The 18,499-nt window shown below is 41.7% G+C and overlaps 1 protein-coding gene across 1 annotated transcript; it reads right to left on the bottom strand.

The window, feature by feature from the left end:
* Positions 1-6,611: 6,611 nt before the first annotated feature.
* On the bottom strand, positions 6,612-7,007 carry LOC110608871 (secreted RxLR effector protein 161-like). Its single transcript, XM_021748157.1, has one exon. The coding sequence runs from the start codon at positions 7,005-7,007 to the stop codon at positions 6,612-6,614; it is 396 nt and encodes a 131-aa protein (XP_021603849.1).
* Positions 7,008-18,499: the final 11,492 nt, after the last annotated feature.

Genomic DNA, 18,499 nt, shown 5'->3' with positions numbered 1-18,499 from the left:
GCCAAACCCAAGAAACTCTTGATCTCTGTCACCGTAGTGGGTCTAGGCCAATTAGCTACAGCTTCTACTTTCTTGGGGTCTACCTCGATTCCATTTTCTGACACCACATGCTCCAAGAAAGAGATGCTCCTCAGCCAGAACTCACACTTGGAGAACTTGGCATACAAGCCATGTTCCCTCAAGGTCTGCAGAACTAACCTCAGATGATGGGCATGCTCCTCTGCATTCCTGGAATACACTAAGATATCATCTATGAAGACAATAACAAAGTGATCCAGGTACTGGCTAAACACTCTATTCATGAGATCCATGAATGTTGCAGGGGCATTGGTTAACCCGAACGGCATCACAAGGAGCTCATAATGCCCATATCTGGTCCTGAATGTTGTCTTTGGTACATCCTCTTCCCTTATCCTTAGCTGATGGTACCCTGATCTCAGATCTATCTTGGAGAAACAATCTGCTCCTGCTAGCTGGTCGAATAGATCGTCGATCCTTGGCAACGGGTACTTATTCTTGGTAGTGACCTTGTTCAACTGCCTGTAGTCGATACAAAGTCTAAGGGATCCATCTTTCTTTTTCACAAATAGCACTGGAGCACCCCAAGGTGAGGTACTCGGTCGAATGAAACCCCTATCTACCAGCTCTTGCAACTGCTCTTTCAACTCTTTCAATTCTGCTGGTGCCATCCTGTAGGGAGGGATAGAGATCGGTCTAGTTCCAGGCATCAATTCAATTTCAAACTCTATCTCCCTAGTAGGTGGTAAACTTGGCAGCTCGTTTGGGAAAACATCTAAGAACTCTCTGACCACTGGCACTGAGGCGGGCTCTCTAACATGACTATCCAGCTCTCTCACATGAGCTAAAAAACCCTGACAACCCCTCCTGAGCAGCCTACGAGCCTGTAGGGCTGATATCAAACCTCTAGGTGTACCCCTCCTGTCTCCTCTGAAGACAACCTCTGACCCATCCTGATATCTAAACCTAACTACCTTGTCTCTGCAATCCAAGGTAGCACCATGGGTAGATAGCCAATTCATCCCTAGAATGACGTCAAAATCTGTCAAATCCAGAACCACAAGGTCGGCGGACAGGCATCTTCCCTCCACAAAAACTGGACTACACTGGTAGACTGACTCTGCCACTGACGGGTCACACTTGGGTCCATTGACCCATAGGGGACACTCTAACCCAGAGACCATCAATCCCAATCTCTCGACGGCCCTCGGAGCAATGAAAGAATGAGATGCACCAGGGTCCATTAATGCATACACATCTGAACAACCAATGATGAGATTACCTGACACCACGGTGTTGGATGTGTTCGCCTCCTGCTGAGTCATGGTGATGATCCGTGCTGGAGCTGATGGGCCTTCACCCCTGAAACCCGCTGAAGAAGAGGCTGCCCCTCTTCCTCTGCCTCTGCCACTAGCCTGAGTCGCGGCTGGAGCTACTGGCTGAGCCACACTTCCAGAAGCTGTCTACTGAGACTGTGCCACAAAAGCTGCCCTAGGACATTCTCGTGCTATGTGTCCCTTCTGTCCACATCTGAAGCAGGCTGACGTCCCAACCAGACATACTCCTTTGTGCGGCTTCCCACACTTCTTGCATACTGCATTATCTGCACCTGAGCTCGAACCACTTCCTAATCCCAGACCAGACTTGATCTTTTTCCAGAACTTGTTCTTCTTTGGCTTCTTGGTGGTACTGCTCCACCTCTTACTAGCTGAACTCAGAGAAGAAGGGTCCATCCTTCCCCCACCTGGGGTCTTGGAACCAGAAGGCTGTGCCACTAACTGTTTGACTTTCCCTTCGATGATTGCACTAGCCTCCATCCTCCAAGCTATATCCACAATGGCATGGAAACTCTCCCTCTCTGCTGACTGAATCAAGGAGGAATACCTGGAATGGAGCTTCATGATATACCTCCTTGACTTTTTCTAATCTGTATCCAGATTTTGCCCGGCAAACGGCAACAGCTCCAAAAACCTGTCTATGAACTCATCCACACTCATCTCATCCGTCTGCCTCAGCTGCTCGAACTCAATCATCTTCAATTCTCTTGAACTGTCAGGGAAAGCCCATCCTGCAAACTCATTTGCAAACTCCTCCCATGATAGGCTGTCCAACCTCGGGTTCACATAGTTCTTAAACCACTCTCGGGCCTTCTTGCATTCTCGTGCTATGTGTCCCTTCTGTCCACATCTGAAGCAGGCTGACGTCCCAACCAGACATACTCCTTTGTGCGGCTTCCCACACTTCTTGCATACTGCATTATCTGTACCTGAGCTCGAACCACTTCCTAATCCCAGACCAGACTTGATCTTTTTCCAGAACTTGTTCTTCTTTGGCTTCTTGGTGGTACTGCTCCACCTCTTACTAGCTGAACTCAGAGAAGAAGGGTCCATCCTTCCCCCACCTGGGGTCTTGGAACCAGAAGGCTGTGCCACTAACTGTTTGACTTTCCCTTCGATGATTGCACTAGCCTCCATCCTCCAAGCTATATCCACAATGGCATGGAAACTCTCCCTCTCTGCTGACTGAATCAAGGAGGAATACCTGGAATGGAGCTTCATGATATACCTCCTTGACTTTTTCTAATCTGTATCCAAATTTTGCCCGGCAAACGGCAACAGCTCCAAAAACCTGTCTATGAACTCATCCACACTCATCTCATCCGTCTGCCTCAGCTGCTCGAACTCAATCATCTTCAATTCTCTTGAACTGTCAGGGAAAGCCCATCCTGCAAACTCATTTGCAAACTCCTCCCATGATAGGCTGTCCAACCTCGGGTTCACATAGTTCTTAAACCACTCTCGGGCCTTCTTGCATTTTAGTGTGAACCCAGCCATCTGAATGGCTCTACTGTCATCAGCTCCTATCTCATCTGTAATTGTCTTGACCCTCTCAAGGTACACAAACGGGTCATCACCGGTTTCAAACTGGGGAGCACCCAGCTTCATGTAATCGGTCATCTTGACCTTGCTCCCCCTAGATGAGCTAGGTTTAGGCATTTGGGTTTCTGGGACAGTAGGTGCTGCTGGTAGTGGAGGAGGTGCAGCATCCCCTGGGGTAGGGTTTGCTGTACCTGGATGGTAGGGTGGGGGTGGATACATAGGGTACTGTGGGTACGGTGGATAGAAAGGTGGGTATGGCATCTGAGAGTGATAAGGGTTAAAACTGGGGTAATCTGATGTACCTCCCATCGAATATCCGGAATTATGTGAAAAGGGTGGGTAGTAAGGTGGCTGAACAAATCCTGAGGCCTGAGTGCCTCCTTGGGACTCTCCCATTCCCTCTTCCGACACACTTACTCCGAGACTGCCATCCCTCCTCTGATCCATATCCATCTGATCCCCCACATCCTCTGACTTATCCCCTTGCATTGTTCCCCTCACTGATCTACTTCTACCCAGATCCAAAGACCTTCTAGGGTCTCTTACTGCTCTTTCTCTGCTGGACCTACTTGACATTGCCCTAGGCAATGCAGGAGGACGGGCATCAGTGCCCTCGTCCTGGGGTGGTACTCCAGTCAATCGTGCAGATCGACGAGTTCCTCTCATCCTGTTTTCTGAAAAACAGCGTACATCACATAGAACATTAGCATCAAATGGTTCATGTGCAAACACATGAACCCGCATCACATACATCACATATCAAAGCATAACATTAATGCACATGCATAAAATCATGGCATTTCACATCATCATTCAAGACATGACTCTTCATCCTATCCTAGTGGACATGATTTTCCTATTGTGCTTGACCTTCTAGAACATCTATGAGCCCGACACTCTAGGTCCGACCATATGAACCTAGGGCTCTGATACCAATCTGTAACGACCCGAAAATCGGACCGCTACCGGCGCTAGGATCCATATCGGCTTAAGGCCGCTGGGACCCGTAGCAAGCCAAACATTCATCCTATAAACCTGCTTAATCCCATACAAGATCAACACATACATAAAAATTTTAAACTCTTCTTTTCATTCATTCACCAAACTCAACTTGTGCATGCACTATACATAATCATAATCATCAACCCATACTGGAGTCCTCAACAAAGCTCCAATGGGGTAACATACATACATTAAGTGTGGTTTTCAATAATCATCATTAAACATTTGAGATCATGTACTAAAAAGGGATTAACAACATACTATGGTCAAGCACAACTCTAAACTTCCATAAGCATCATTACATAACATTTCAATACTTTACTTTTACATTACAAAATATTCATGTCCATAGCTAGCTATTACATAAAACAAAACTCTACTCTTGCTGACCTCATGGTCTACCCTGTACCTGCAAACCTGGGGGTTAAGGGAGAGGGGTGAGCTATAAAGCCCAGTGAGCAGAATAATTAAACATTCAATTTAAATTTCATGCTTTCATGAAATGCAACATATCACAAACAATTCACATCAAGGATGAACTTGTCACCAATAGCCCACTACTCATTCCAATGGGGCCAGGGGCGTAGACTGAGCCTTACTGGTCTTTCTCTTACATTACATTCATAACATAACATTCCAATATGCCAGGGGTGTAGAATGGGCCTCACTGGTCTTTCTCTTACATAGTGCCAGGGGCGTAGAATGAGCCTCACTGGTCTTCCACACCGTATCACATCATACCATAACGTAGTGCGGCTAAAGGATCATCCAACATTCATCCACATTAACAACATATTATGCAATGCAACATATTCAAAAATTCTAATGCAAGCAACCTAGTATATCTCATGGCATTCATGATGCGTGTATCATGCTCAGAATTTATTTATTTACTTTGAAACAAAATAAGGTATTCCACTCACCTCTGGCTGAAGCTCTAATAGACTCAGAAGCAGCTGAACTCACTGCTGGGGTCCTCGGTTCCTCGGGTCCGAACCTACACAGGTGGACTCAAATGAGGGACCTAACATACATAAACATGACTCTAAAATACTCCCCAAAAACCCCCTAAAACACCTTAAAATAATCAGATAAATCATGCAAAGGAGGGCTGAACAGGGCCCTTTCGGTGGCAGGTTCGGCGGCCGAAAGGCCTTCCAGAGCCGAAAGTCATGCACCTTCGGTGGCACTTTCGGCGGCTGAAGGTTCCCTCCAGAGACGAAACTCATGCATGTTCGGCGGCACCTTCGGCGGCCGAAACTCCTTTTCAGAGCCGAAAGTCCACTTTCGGGGACAGGGTTTGGCAGCCGATACATGCTACCAAAGGCAGGTTCAGCGGCCGAAAGAGCCTTCGGCTGCCGAACCTGAGTTCTTCCCAAAAGGGCAGAAACTCAACTCATCATGCATAAACGCCTCCCAACTCATTCAATCATGCATTTTTCTATTCTACAACATGCATACTCAAGCATACAAGCTCCTAGGGGCTTCAAACTATCCTAAACCCCATCTACAACACATCAAACATGCATATCCAACATACATTGTTCATAAACGCACAGTAAACCCATAAACTCCACATAAACCTACACATGCATTTCTACCCTAAGAAACTTCATAAAACTTACTTAAAACATTAAAGGAACGATGGATCTACTCTTACCTCTTGAAGAACGAGAGGAGAGACGATCCAACTTGGAGATGGGAGAGATCTCAACTCTTTGGTCTCCAAGCTTCCAAAACTCGCTCTTTTGTTCAAATATCTTCAAATCAACATAAAGCTTGTTAAAACATGAAAGGTCAAAGGAAAAACATCTAAAATGAACCATGGGAGAGCAAGAACTCACCGTGGCTGAAAATGGGGAGAAAACTCGCCCGTTTCGGCCATGGAGCTCTTATATAGGGGCTGGCAGACCACCTTTCGGCAGCCTAAAGTGCCTCCAAAACTCATGCAAGTTCGGCGGCCGAACATGAGGTTCGGCGGTCGAACCTTTGAAACTTTCGGAAGCCTAACTTGCCCCCCTAAACCATCCCACGTTCAGCGGCCGAACCTGGAAATGTCTCCTTGGTCTTTTTCATTTAAAACTCAATTTCCTTTTTGCTTAAAATCATAAGATACATTAAAACATTTTATAAAAACATGATTTTACACTTCTAGAGGTTTCTGACATCCGAGATTCCACCGGACAGTAGGAATTCCGTTACCGGAGTCTAGCCGGGTATTACAATTTATATTTCAAAAAAATTATAATCTATTTTTTAAATAAAAATATATGTAATAAGATAAAAAATAATTGGGCAATTTCAGTTTATCTTCTCTATTGAGGTAAGTGTGTATATATACAGATTATAAGGTCTTATTAAGATAACTCCTAAGAATTCTCTATCAATTAATTAGCCTAAGATTATGTAATATTCTAAAATTATGTAATCTTCTATAATTATATACAAATTATGTTCATACTTTAGCACTCTCTCTCAAGTTGGAGTATAGATGTTTATCATGATCAACTTGTTAGAAAGGTATTCTATTTGAGACCCATTTAAAGTTTTGGTGAGTAGATCGCCAAGTTGCTCTCTTGTCTTTACATAACTGATGGAGATTAAATTTTCTTGAATCTTCTCACGGATGAAATGACAATCAAATTCAATATGCTTAGTTTGTTCATGGTATACTGGATTGGAAGTAATATGAAGAGCGGCCTGATTATCACACTAAAGTTTCGCGGATGACGTAACATCCATACTAACTTTCTTCAGCAGATGATTCATCCATAGAATCTCATAAGTGGATTGAGTCATGGCCCTGTATTCTGATTCAGCACTGGATCTGGATACCATATTTTGCTTCTTACTTTTCCAAGACACTAGATTTCCTCCAACCAATACACAATAGCCTGTAGTCGACCTTCTATCACTTTTGGATATCACCCAGTCAGCATCAGAAAAATACTCAAGTGCAGTATGCCCATGATCATTATAGATTATACCAAGTCTAGGAGTCCCTTTTAGATAACATAGAATTTGTTCTAGAGCAGTCCAATGTTTCACATATGCAGATATGAACTGGCTTACAACATTTACTGCAAAAGTAATATTTGACTGGGTCATCACCATAAGGTAGTTCAACTTTCCAACCAACCTCCTATACCTCTCTGGATCATCATAAGGGTCTCAATCATCCTTTATGAGACATATATTATATTAGGAATCATTGGTGTGCTACATGGTTTAGCTCTCATTTTTCCAGTTTCTGCAAGTAAGTCAAGGATATACTTTCTTTGAGACAGGAAAATTCCTCTTTTACTCCTCAAGACTTCGACTCCTAAGATATACTTAAGCTAACCCAAGTCATTGGTATGAGAACTCTCATGCAAGTAATTTTTGAGAGAAGAGATTCATGTACTATCATTTCCTACAATATCATCAACATACACAACAAGGAGAATAATACCAGTATCTGAATTTCTATAGAAGACTGAATGTCACACTTGCTTTTTTTCAACCCAAATTTTTAAACAACTTCACTGAACTTGCCAAATCATGCAGGGGGACTCTGCTTCAAACCATTCAAAGATTTCTTTAAACAGCAGACTTTCCCATACTCCCTCTATGCAACAAACCTTGGTAGTTGCTCCATATACACCTCATCTTGGAGGTCACCATGTAAAAATGCATTATTGATATCTAACTGGTGTAAAGGCCAATGCTGAGAAGAAGCTAGGGAGATGAACAAGAGAACTGAGGTCATTTTTACCACAGGAGAAAAAGTGTCAGAATAGTCAACGCCATAGGTTTGGGCATAATTTTTGGTGACAAGATGGGCCTTAAGCCTTGCTACGGAACCATCTAATCAACTTTGATGGTAAAAACCCATTTACAGCCCACAGCCTTATTGCTAGAGGGTAAATCAACTAGTTTTCAAGTATGATTTTCATCTAGAGCCTTGATCTCCTCAAACATTGCATCACACCATCTAGAATGGACCAGGGCCTCTTTAACTGTCTTAGGCAAAGAAATGAAATCTAGAGAGACATTTAAGGAGGTAGAAGAAGGAGACAAGTGATCATAAGACAGAAATTTAGCAACATAATAGATAGATTTACATTGTCATTTATGTAATACCCGGCTAGACTTCGGTATCGGAATTCCTACCTTCCGGTGGAATCTCGGATGTCGGAAGCCTCTAGTAGGGTAGAAACATGTTTTCATAAAATGTTTTAAGGTATTTCATGGTTTTAAGTATGAAAATTTAATGAGTTTTTGCATGAAAAGTCTTTGGAGGAAAACCCAGGTTCGGCCGCTGAAAGTGAAGTTCGGCCGCCGAAAGTGAAGTTCGGCCGCCGAACATGCATGTGTTTTGGAGGCACGTTAGGCCCCCGAAAGCATGAGTGAGGGAAGTTCAGGTTCGGCCGCCGAAACCCAAGTTCGGCCGCCGAACATGACATGCATGCGGAGGCACTTTCGGCCCCCGAACGTGGCCTGGCCAGCCACCTATAAAAGGGTCCCTTAGGTCCGAACGGGCGAGCTTTTCCTCCCCCGTTGTCGGCCAAGGTGAGTCTCCGTCACCCCTCCCTCGATCTTGAGTGTTTTCCTTAGATCTTCCATGATTTTCACGGGTTTTAACTTCTGTTTTGAAGATCTGTGAGAAAAGAGCAAGTTTTGGGTACTTGGAGGTTCAAAGAGCTCAATCTCTCCATCTCCAAGCTAGGATCGTCTTTCCTCTCGTTTCTTCAAGAGGTAAGCTCGGATCCACCCTTGTTATGTGTTTTAAACAAGCATTAAGTTGATTTATGGGTAGAGATGCATGTTTAGGCTTGTTGATGAGTTATGGGTTTTGATGTTTTGATGAACAATGTATGTTGATTTTTGTGTGTTTGAAGTGTTGTAGTTGGGGTATTTGCTAGTTTGAGACCCCTAGGTGTAATGTATGGTATGTATGCATGTTTTAGAACTAGTTTATGCATGATTGGTGAGTTTGGAGGCAAAAATGCACAAAGGAGCCAAGTTTCTGCCCTTTGGCAGAAACCAGGTTCGGCAGCCGAAGGCACTTTCGGCCGCCGAACATGGCTGGTGAGGCAGGCCTTTCGGCTGCCGAAGTTGCCCCCGAAAAGAGACTTTCGTCTCTGTCTGGGACTTTCGGCCGCCGAAGGTGCCGCCGAACATGCATGAGTTTCGCCTCTGTCTGGGAGTTTCGGCCGCCGAAGGTGCCGCCGAACCTGCCTGACTTTCGGCTCTGGAGGGACTTTCGGCCGCCGAACCTGCCGCCGAAAGTGCCCTGTCCAGCCATTTCTTGCATGTTTTTATGTAGTTGTTTTATGATGTTTTAGGGGGTCTTTGGGGAGTACATTAGAGTTATGTTTATGTATGTTTGGTCCCTCATTGGAGTCCACCTGTGTAGGTTCGGACCCGAGGAACCGAGGACCTCAGCAGTGAGCCAGCTGCTACAGAGTTTGTCAGAGCTAGCCAGAGGTGAGTGGAATAAACCTTAAGTTTTAAAATAAATGAAATATGAATTTCGAGCATGATCCATGCATCATGAATGCCATGAGATATAGTAGGTTGTTTGCATTAGTATTCACGAATATGTTGCATTGCATTTATGATGTTGATGTGGATTGGTTATTGGATGATCCTTTAGTCCTCATATGGCATGATGATGTTACGGCATGATATGGTATGGAAGTCCAGGTTGTACCCATTCTACGTCCCTGGCACGATGTAAGAGAAAGTCCAGGTTGTACCCATTCTACGTCCCTGGCACATTGGAATGTTATGATATGTTATGTTAAGAGAAAGACCGGTTGTACCCATTCTACGTCCCGGCACTTTGGACTATGTAGAGGACTATAAGTGACAATACCATCCGAGATGTGATTTGTTGTGATGTGTTGCATTACATAATGGCACGAGATTTTTAAATATATGTTTTCACTATTCTGCTCACTGGGCTTTGTAAGCTCACCCCTCTCCCCTAACCCCGGATGTGCAGGTACAGGGTAGACCAGGAGGTTAGCCAGAGTTTTGAAGTATGCTTATGTAATAGTTAGACTGTGGACATGACAATTGTATTATGATGTAATGTAAGAGTTTTCAGTATGTATGTAATGAGGTATATTGAGGTTATAGATGTGCTTGACCCTATGAGTATTGTAATCCCTTTTGATGCATGATCTTAGATATTTGTTGATACAGATGTAAGCCAACTCATCTCATGTTATAGTGCTCATTGGGGCATTGTTGAGATCCCACAGAGGGGTCATGATTATGGTTATGTAATGTATGTTCAGGTTGAGTTGGATGTATGAAGAAAAAGTTTAAATTTTTATGCATGTTGTTGATCATGTATGGGATTATACAGGTTTACAGGTTATATGACAGGCTTGCTACAGGTCCCGGCGGCCTTAAGCCGATCTGGATCCTAGCGCCGGTAGCGGTTCGATTTTCGGGTCGTTACAATTTACCTTTACGAAGACTAATGGGGAGGTCAAGGTCACTCGGTAGTGGATCCGATGGCGAAGAAGATTCTGATGCAGGACATGTATTATCAGGTACTGGTCTCCTAGAGTAAACTTAAATAACTGACGGTTTAATATAAGGCTAAGTACTAGGAGGAATGTTACCATCAGATTATACAGCGGAAGACATACTCAAAGAGATCCCACTATCAGATATGATTCTATAGATGAGCCACTCATCATCCTCCTCTTGATTAGGAGAGATTTGTGTAACAGGATAAAAAAGAAATTTGTTCAGAAAAGGCTACATCTGTTGAGACCAAATATTTGTTGAGGTCTGGAGAGTAACACCGATACCCCTTCTGAAGGCGAGAATATCCCAAAAAAACAAACTTCAAAGCTTTATGATTAAGTTTAGTCACATGAGGTCTGACATCCCGAACATAGTAAGTGCTGCCAAAAAGTCATGGTTCTAGAGGAAATAATAGCTTCTTAGAAAAGAGAACATTATAAGGAGTATTATTATTTAGTACTGTGGAGGGCATGCGATTAATGAGAAAGCATGCAGTAGAGACAGTATCGGCCCAAAATTGCTTAGGAACTTGCATTTGAAACAACAAAGCTTGAGCAGTCTCAAGGAGATGTCTATTCTTCCTTTCAGCTATCCCATTTTGAGCGGGTGTATCAATACATGACGATTAGTGAAGAATACTATGTTGAGTCATATAAGCCTGGAATGATTCTGACATATATTCTTTATCATTGTCGCTCCGCAAAATTTGCACAGAAATATTAAATTGAGTCTTGATTTCAGAACAAAAAGCAGAAAAATGAGAAAACACTTTCGAACGACGTTTCATAAAATAAATCCCAGTCATTCTAGAGTAATCATTCACAAAAGTGATAAAATATCAGAATCCAGTCTTAGATACAACCGGACATGGGCCCCAAACATCTGAATGAACTAATTCAAAAGTAGACTCTGCTCGTTTATTGACTCTAGGACTTAAAGAACTTCGATGATATTTTACAAAATGACATGATTCACATTCCAATGAAGATACCTCATGAAATTGAAGGTATAGCTTCTTCAAAATCGGTAAAGAAGGATGTCCCGACGGACAATGTGCTTTAAATGGAGACACGACACTGGAGCAGGCAACAGACTGAGGCACCCATGCATCCAAAATGTAGAGACCTCTAGATACATGTCCTTTGCCAATAATCTGCTCCGTCACAAGATCTTGAATGAGACAATGATCACGAAAAAAGGAAACACAATAATTTAGGTCTTTGGTAAGTTTACTCACAGAAATTAAATTAAAAGCAAGATTAGGTAAACTTAGCATAGATGATAGGGTAATAGAAGGAGTATGTTTAACAGTCTCAGAACCCTCAACATTATAGGTTAACCTATCATTTATAATAACAGGAGAAGGTGCTTTATGAGATCGAAAGCTAGTAAAAATATGGGGATTACCTGTCATGTGATTTGTGGCACCAGAATCAATGACCCATTTATATGAAAAGAAAATAAGACAAGTTTTACCTGTCTCAACCACTACTGAAGGCATTGGGATAATTTTAACAATATGGGCCTTACTTTCAGAAACCATTTCAACCAAAATCCTATACTCCTATACGTTCAAACGAATTAAAGAAAGATACCAAAACGTGAACAGTAGGCTACCACTGAAGAAACAGGACGTGAACAGTACCAGAGTGCGATCCAAACCAAAAACACCTCCACCCAATACACAAACGGCAAACGGACCACAGATTTGACGTGGGGACTTCAAGGTGAGTGAGAAACAAATATTACCTATACGGGTAATATGAAAGAACAGGAGTTCTAAGTCTCCAAACAAAACAGAAAAAGAAAAAATTCAAATCTCTACAGGAGAGACTCTGGTACCATGTAACAAGATAAGAAATAATTGGACAATTTCAGTGTATCTTCTCTATTGAAGTAAGTGTATATATTCAGATTATAAGGTCTTGTTAAAGCAACTCCTAAGAATCCTCTATCAATTAATTAGCCTATAATTATATAATCTCTTATAATTATATACATATTATGCTCACACTCTAATAATATATAGAAGAAAATTTCTAAATTATATTATAAAATATATATTTTATATTAAATTAATTATTTATAAAAATAGATTTAGATGATTGATATAAAAAAATAAAATTAAGAAAATAATATTCTTCACAAATAAAAAAGTATGAACTTAAATTAATTATCATTACACCGAACAAAATTTAAAAATTAAAAAAATTAAATCATTTACAAATTATTTAACCAATATTATGAAATAATCATATTAAATGGAAGTAATAAATATCGGTTTGATTGAGTTTAATAAAAATTGAAATCCTCAATCATATACAATCAAGATTCCCAACAGTAAAATTGCTGTAAGAAAATATCATAGTTTTAAATAAAAATCAAATTACGATGACAGATTGTATTTTAATATTTGAGCTTATTAAAGAAACAATAATATAAGTAAATGATCTCTTTAAATTCTCGATAAATTTTTAATTATTTACTTAAAATTTTAATAAATTTTTTTATTTATCAAAACCCGTAACTTATTAATAATGAACAATTAACAATTAATTATAATTAAAAAAATTAAATTAAGCAAAAATAAAATATGTGATATTCACATTGCTAACAGACGTTAAAAGAGACTTCTCTTTCTCTCTCTTTCTTCTAGCTTCTTCTATGAATTTCTATAGGTTAGTTGTTATGTTTTTGTTGTTATACTTTTTAAAAATTACTGTGTTTTTCTTTAGTAAGGAAGTTGTTTCTCAATTTTTATGAAGGAAAGAAAAGAAACTACAGAGAAAGAAATAGAGAAGAAGAAAACATATTGTGATTGAAAAGGTGAAAGAAATAAAGCATCACTAATAGGACGAAATCCATCAACCAACTACTGAAAATCATCAATCCAATCAGGTAAAATAAAAAAATTCATTCTTCAAGATATGATAATTATCAGCCTCCAAATTCTTATAATATTAAAGACACTAGCAAAGGCGATACACTCGCTGTTAGGGGAGCAATGAGCAATGATGGCTTGATAATCATGGTCGCCACAAATGGAAATATCAATGGTTATTGAGGTTAAGGATGAGAACTGATTGGTTGTTGGTGAAGATGATGTGTGAAAACGGAGACTCGCATAATTTGGGAATGAAAGTTCTTGTCCCCTTTCATTGACAGGAATGTGACAATATATACACTAGATTTATACCTGTTTAGGAAAACTCAATAATGTAAAACTTTCTATACAGTACAAGCAAGGCTTTCTATGTTGTACAAACTAAGCTTCCTATACGAGACAAGACAAAGAAGGAAAGGAAAGATATTTACACACAAATCAAGCCTGAAACCGTAAAAGGTCGATAGGACGTCAAGGCATCAGACAGGTCAATACAGGTTGATAGGTCGTTAGGACATCAGATAGGTCGGTACAGGTCGACAGGTCATCAAGACTGGTACAGGTCGACAGATCGTCAAGACTTCGGACAGGTCGATACAAGTCATTAAGAGGTTGGACTCTCAAGATGTCTGGTAGACATTGGTTGATAGGTCACTTATAATACCCCCTCAAGATGGAGCATGAAGTTTCCGAATGTCCAACTTGCCAAGAAGAAAATGAAATGGATCGTTGCCCAAGGCCTTGGTGAAGATATCAGCCAGCTGGATGAAACTACAAACATCAGCCGTGCGAATGTTGCCACTGAGTATTTCATTGTGAATAAAGTGGCAGTCCACTTCGATATGTTTGGTGCGTTCGTGATAGATAGGATTGGTTGTAATGTGTAGAGCAACTTGACTATCACAATATAATTGTATAGGCATAGTATGAGACACTCCAATAGAGATTAGGAGACCTTTAAACCATTTAAGTTCACAGGCGCAGTGATCATGGACCTGTATTCAGCCTCACAGAGGAGTGGGACACAGTTGGCTACTTCTTAGTCTTCTAAGAAATGGGAGAGCCAACCAAAAGAACAAGATAGCCAATAAGAGACCTGCGGGTCAAAGAGTAACTAGCCCAGTCAGAGTCACAATAAGCAGTCAAGGCAAGGTTAAAATTGGCAAGAATTAAGATGCCCTGGCTGGGCTAGGCTTTGAGATAACGGACTACTCAGAGAGCAACCTCCCAATGAATCTGCAGTGGTCATTGCATGAACTGCACAAGAATATGCACACAGTAGGACAATTTGGGTTGAGTAATGGTGAGATAAATAAGATGATCACCAAGCGCCGATAGGAAGTAGGAGAAGCAAGGCAGCATCCTTCGCAAAAGCCAGCTTATGATTTTGTTATAGAGGAATGGCAGTCGGTTTGAAACCCACCAAACCAACATCAAAAATTACATATAAGGCATACTTATGTTGACATAGAAAAAGGCCTTTAGTAGTGTGGGTTACCTCGAGTCCTAAAAAGAATTTCAGGGTTCCCAAGACTTTCATGTGGAAACAGCAGCTCAAGTACTCAAGTACTCCTTGAATTTTTGAACAGCAGAAAGATCATTGCCTGCGATAATGAGATTATCAACATTAACAAGAACAATCAAATGAAGCGATCCACATGAAGAATGAATAAGGAGTAATATGAATAGAATTGTTGAAATCCATAGGCTCGTAAAAAAGCAACTAGCTTCACAAACCAACAACGAGAAACTTGGCGCAAACCGTAGAGAGACTTGCGGAGGTGACAGACTTCACTAGAGGAGGAAGAGCCAAAGCCGGATGGCATTTCATGTAGACTTCTTCCTGCAAGTCACCGTGTAAAAAAGCATTATGGACATCCATTTGATGTAATTTCCAATTCTTGGCAGCTGTGACTGCAAGAAGAGTACGCACAGTACCCATTTTCGTTGTGGGTGCAAAGGTGTCCTGATAATCAAGCCCTTTAACTTATTTATTGTTCAAGATAACCAGTCGTGCCTTGTATTGTTCAATACTCTCATCAGAATTATACTTGATTTTGTATATCCATTTGCTGCCAATTGTGCGCTTCCCAGGAGGTAAAGCTTGACTGTCCATGTACCATTGTCTGTAACGACCCGAAAATCGGACCGCTACCGACGCTAGGATCCGGGTCGACTTAAGGCCGCCGGGACCCGTAGCAAGCCTGACATAAAACCTGTAAACCTGTATAATCCCATACATGATCAACAACATGCATAAAAATTAAAACTTTTCTTTCCATAAACATCAACCAAACTCAACCTGTGCATAAATATGAACATAACTTTGATCCCTCTGTGGGATCTCATCTGTGCCCTCAAAGGGTAACATAACCTGTGTTGAGCTGGTTTACATAAACATCATCAAAACCTCTAAGATCATGTATAAAAAGGGATACAACATTCTATGGTCAAGCACACACTAACATCCATAAAACTCATTACATAACTATACTGTACTTTTACATTACAATTTGATCATGTCCATTGCTAGCTATTACATAGGCATGACTTCTTTACTCTATCCGGACTCCCGTACTATATCCTGTACCTGTAAGCCTGGGGGAAAAGGGAGAGGGGTGAGCTAAAAGCCCAGTGAGTAGAGCTATTAAAACACATCAACACTATGCTCTATGAAATGCATCATAACACAAACAATTCACATAAGGGTTGGGCGAACTCGTCACCAATTAGTCCAAGTTAACTCTGTGCCAGGCCTGTAGAATGGGGTCCTGGTCTTTCCTGTCAGAACATACATTACTTACCATTTTCCCAGGGCCTCCTCTGGCTCCTGGTCTTCAAGTCCCATAACCGTGCCTTACTCTGTGCCAGGCCTGTAGACTGGGGCCTGGACTTGTTTACTCTGTGCCAGGCCTGTAGCATGGGGCCTGGTCTTCCTGTCTTGAACTAACTGGGTCATCCGACATTCACCCACAACAACAACAATTTATGCAATGCGGCATATTCGTGAAAACTAATGCAATCATCCTATTGCATAATCATGATGCATGAAACATGATAAAGCATTTAATTTAAAAGATTAAGTTATAGTTCCACTCACCTCTGGCTGACTCTGACAATACCGAAGCAGCTGAACTCACTGCTGGGGTCCTCGGTTCCTCGGGTCCGAACCTACACAGGTGGACTCAAATGAGGGACCAAACATACCTGAACATAACTCTAAAATATTCCCCAAAAACCCCCTAAAACATCCTGAAAATATCACATAGAGATATGCATGAAATGGCTGAACAGGGCACTTTCGGCGGCACCTTCGGCGGCCGAAAGTCCTGGACAGAGACGAAACTCAGGTAGGTTCGGCGGCACCTTCGGCGGCCGAAAGTCCCAGACAGAGACGAAAGTCTCTTTTCGGGGGCAACTTCGGCAGCCGAAAGGCCTGCCTCCCCAGCCATGTTCGGCGGCCGAAAGTGCCTTCGGCTGCCGAACCTGGTTTCTGCCAAAGGGCAGAAACTTGGCTCCTTTGTGCATTTCGCCTCCAAAACTTCCAAACATGCATATTTTTCAACCAAAGCATGCATACAAGTTCCTAGGGGCCTCAAACATGCATATACCCCATCTACAACACTTCAATCACACACAATCAAGCTACATTGTTCAAAAAGTCATCAAAAACCCATAGGTTCAACATATGCCCTAACATGCATTCTATCCCTTAAAACTTCATAAAACTTGTTTAAATCATACATTGAGCTTAATATCGGCTCTTACCTCTTGAAGATCGAGGGTTGAGGAGATCTAAACTTGGAGATGGGAGAAGTTCCAACTTTTGGTCTCCAAGCTCCAAAACTCGTTCTAAGCTCAAAGATCTTCAAAACCAAAGTTATAAACTTGTAAAGATCATGGAAAAAGGAAGGAAAAACTCAAGATTGGGGGAAGGATGGTGGAATGCTCACCTTGGCCGAAATGGGGAGAAAAAGCTCGCCCATTTTCGGCTAAGGGACCCTTTTATAGGTGGCTGGCCAGGCCACGTTCGGGGGCCGAATGTGCCTCCGCATCCATGCAATGTTCGGCGGCCGAACTTGACTTTCGGCGGCCGAACCTGGACTTCCCCTCACTCATGCTTTCGGGGGCCTAACGTGCCTCCAAAACACATGCATGTTCGGCGGCCGAACTTGACTTTCGGCGGCCGAACCTGGGTTTTCCTCCAATGCTATTTTCATGCAAAAACTCATTTTATTTAGTACTTAAAACCATTAAAAACATGAAAAAATTTCATAAAAATATGATTCTACCCTTCTAGAGGTCTCCGACATCCGAGGTTCCACCGCACGGTAGGAATTCCGATACCGGAGTCTAGCCGGGTATTACATTGTCCTTCAAAGCTTGAATTTTTGTGCGCATGGCCTCTCTCCATCGGGCATCTTGAAAAGCTTCAATATAAGAGGTGGGTTCATGTCCTGCAGTAATCGCTCTTAAGAAACACCTATGTTGTGTAGAGAATTTATCATAACTCATATAATATGCTATAGGGTAAGGAGTACCTGAAGAAGAAGCTAATGGAGAGGATGAGTATGGCGAGGGGCTTACATTGATCGCGTGAGTCACATAGTCTTTTAAATGAATCAAAACCAGAAGCTATATCACTCCTTCCGACCTCTTTATTGCATCCCCTTCCTGACTGCTCGGGAGCTACTTCACTCCTTCTGACCTCTTTATTGCATCCCCTACCTAACTGCTCGGGAGCTACATCACTCCTTCCGACTTTCACACTTTTGGCAAATTAACATTTGATCATGGCTATAAATTTCTTAAGAACACATGTCCCGTCACTTTTGTGATTGAACAAATAAATCTATATAGCACGCAAAATAGTCATTAACTATGGTCAAGAAATAACGAGCTCCACAAGAAGCGAAAATTGTATAGGGTCCCCAAAATTCACAGTGTATTTTGTCAAAACACTATGTTGCTTTATTATTACTAGAAAAGACAGCCTTTCTCATTTGTTTTGCTCAAAAATAAACTTTACAAGTTTTATTAGTTTGTCTATTCAATCTATTAGTTTCTGAAATCAAGTATGTCACCTTAAATGACAGATGTCCCATTCTATTATGCCAAAGCTTAAAGGTTCCTCCACTACTCAGCTTGTAAGCATGAACTGAAGCGACTCCTTTGAGAAAGTAAAGCC

This window comes from Manihot esculenta, chromosome 2 (genome assembly GCF_001659605.2).
Source record: "Manihot esculenta cultivar AM560-2 chromosome 2, M.esculenta_v8, whole genome shotgun sequence".
Lineage (NCBI taxonomy): Eukaryota > Viridiplantae > Streptophyta > Magnoliopsida > Malpighiales > Euphorbiaceae > Manihot > Manihot esculenta.
The sequence above is the reverse complement of the archived record's forward strand: the minus strand, read 5'-3'. Positions and strand labels throughout refer to the sequence as shown.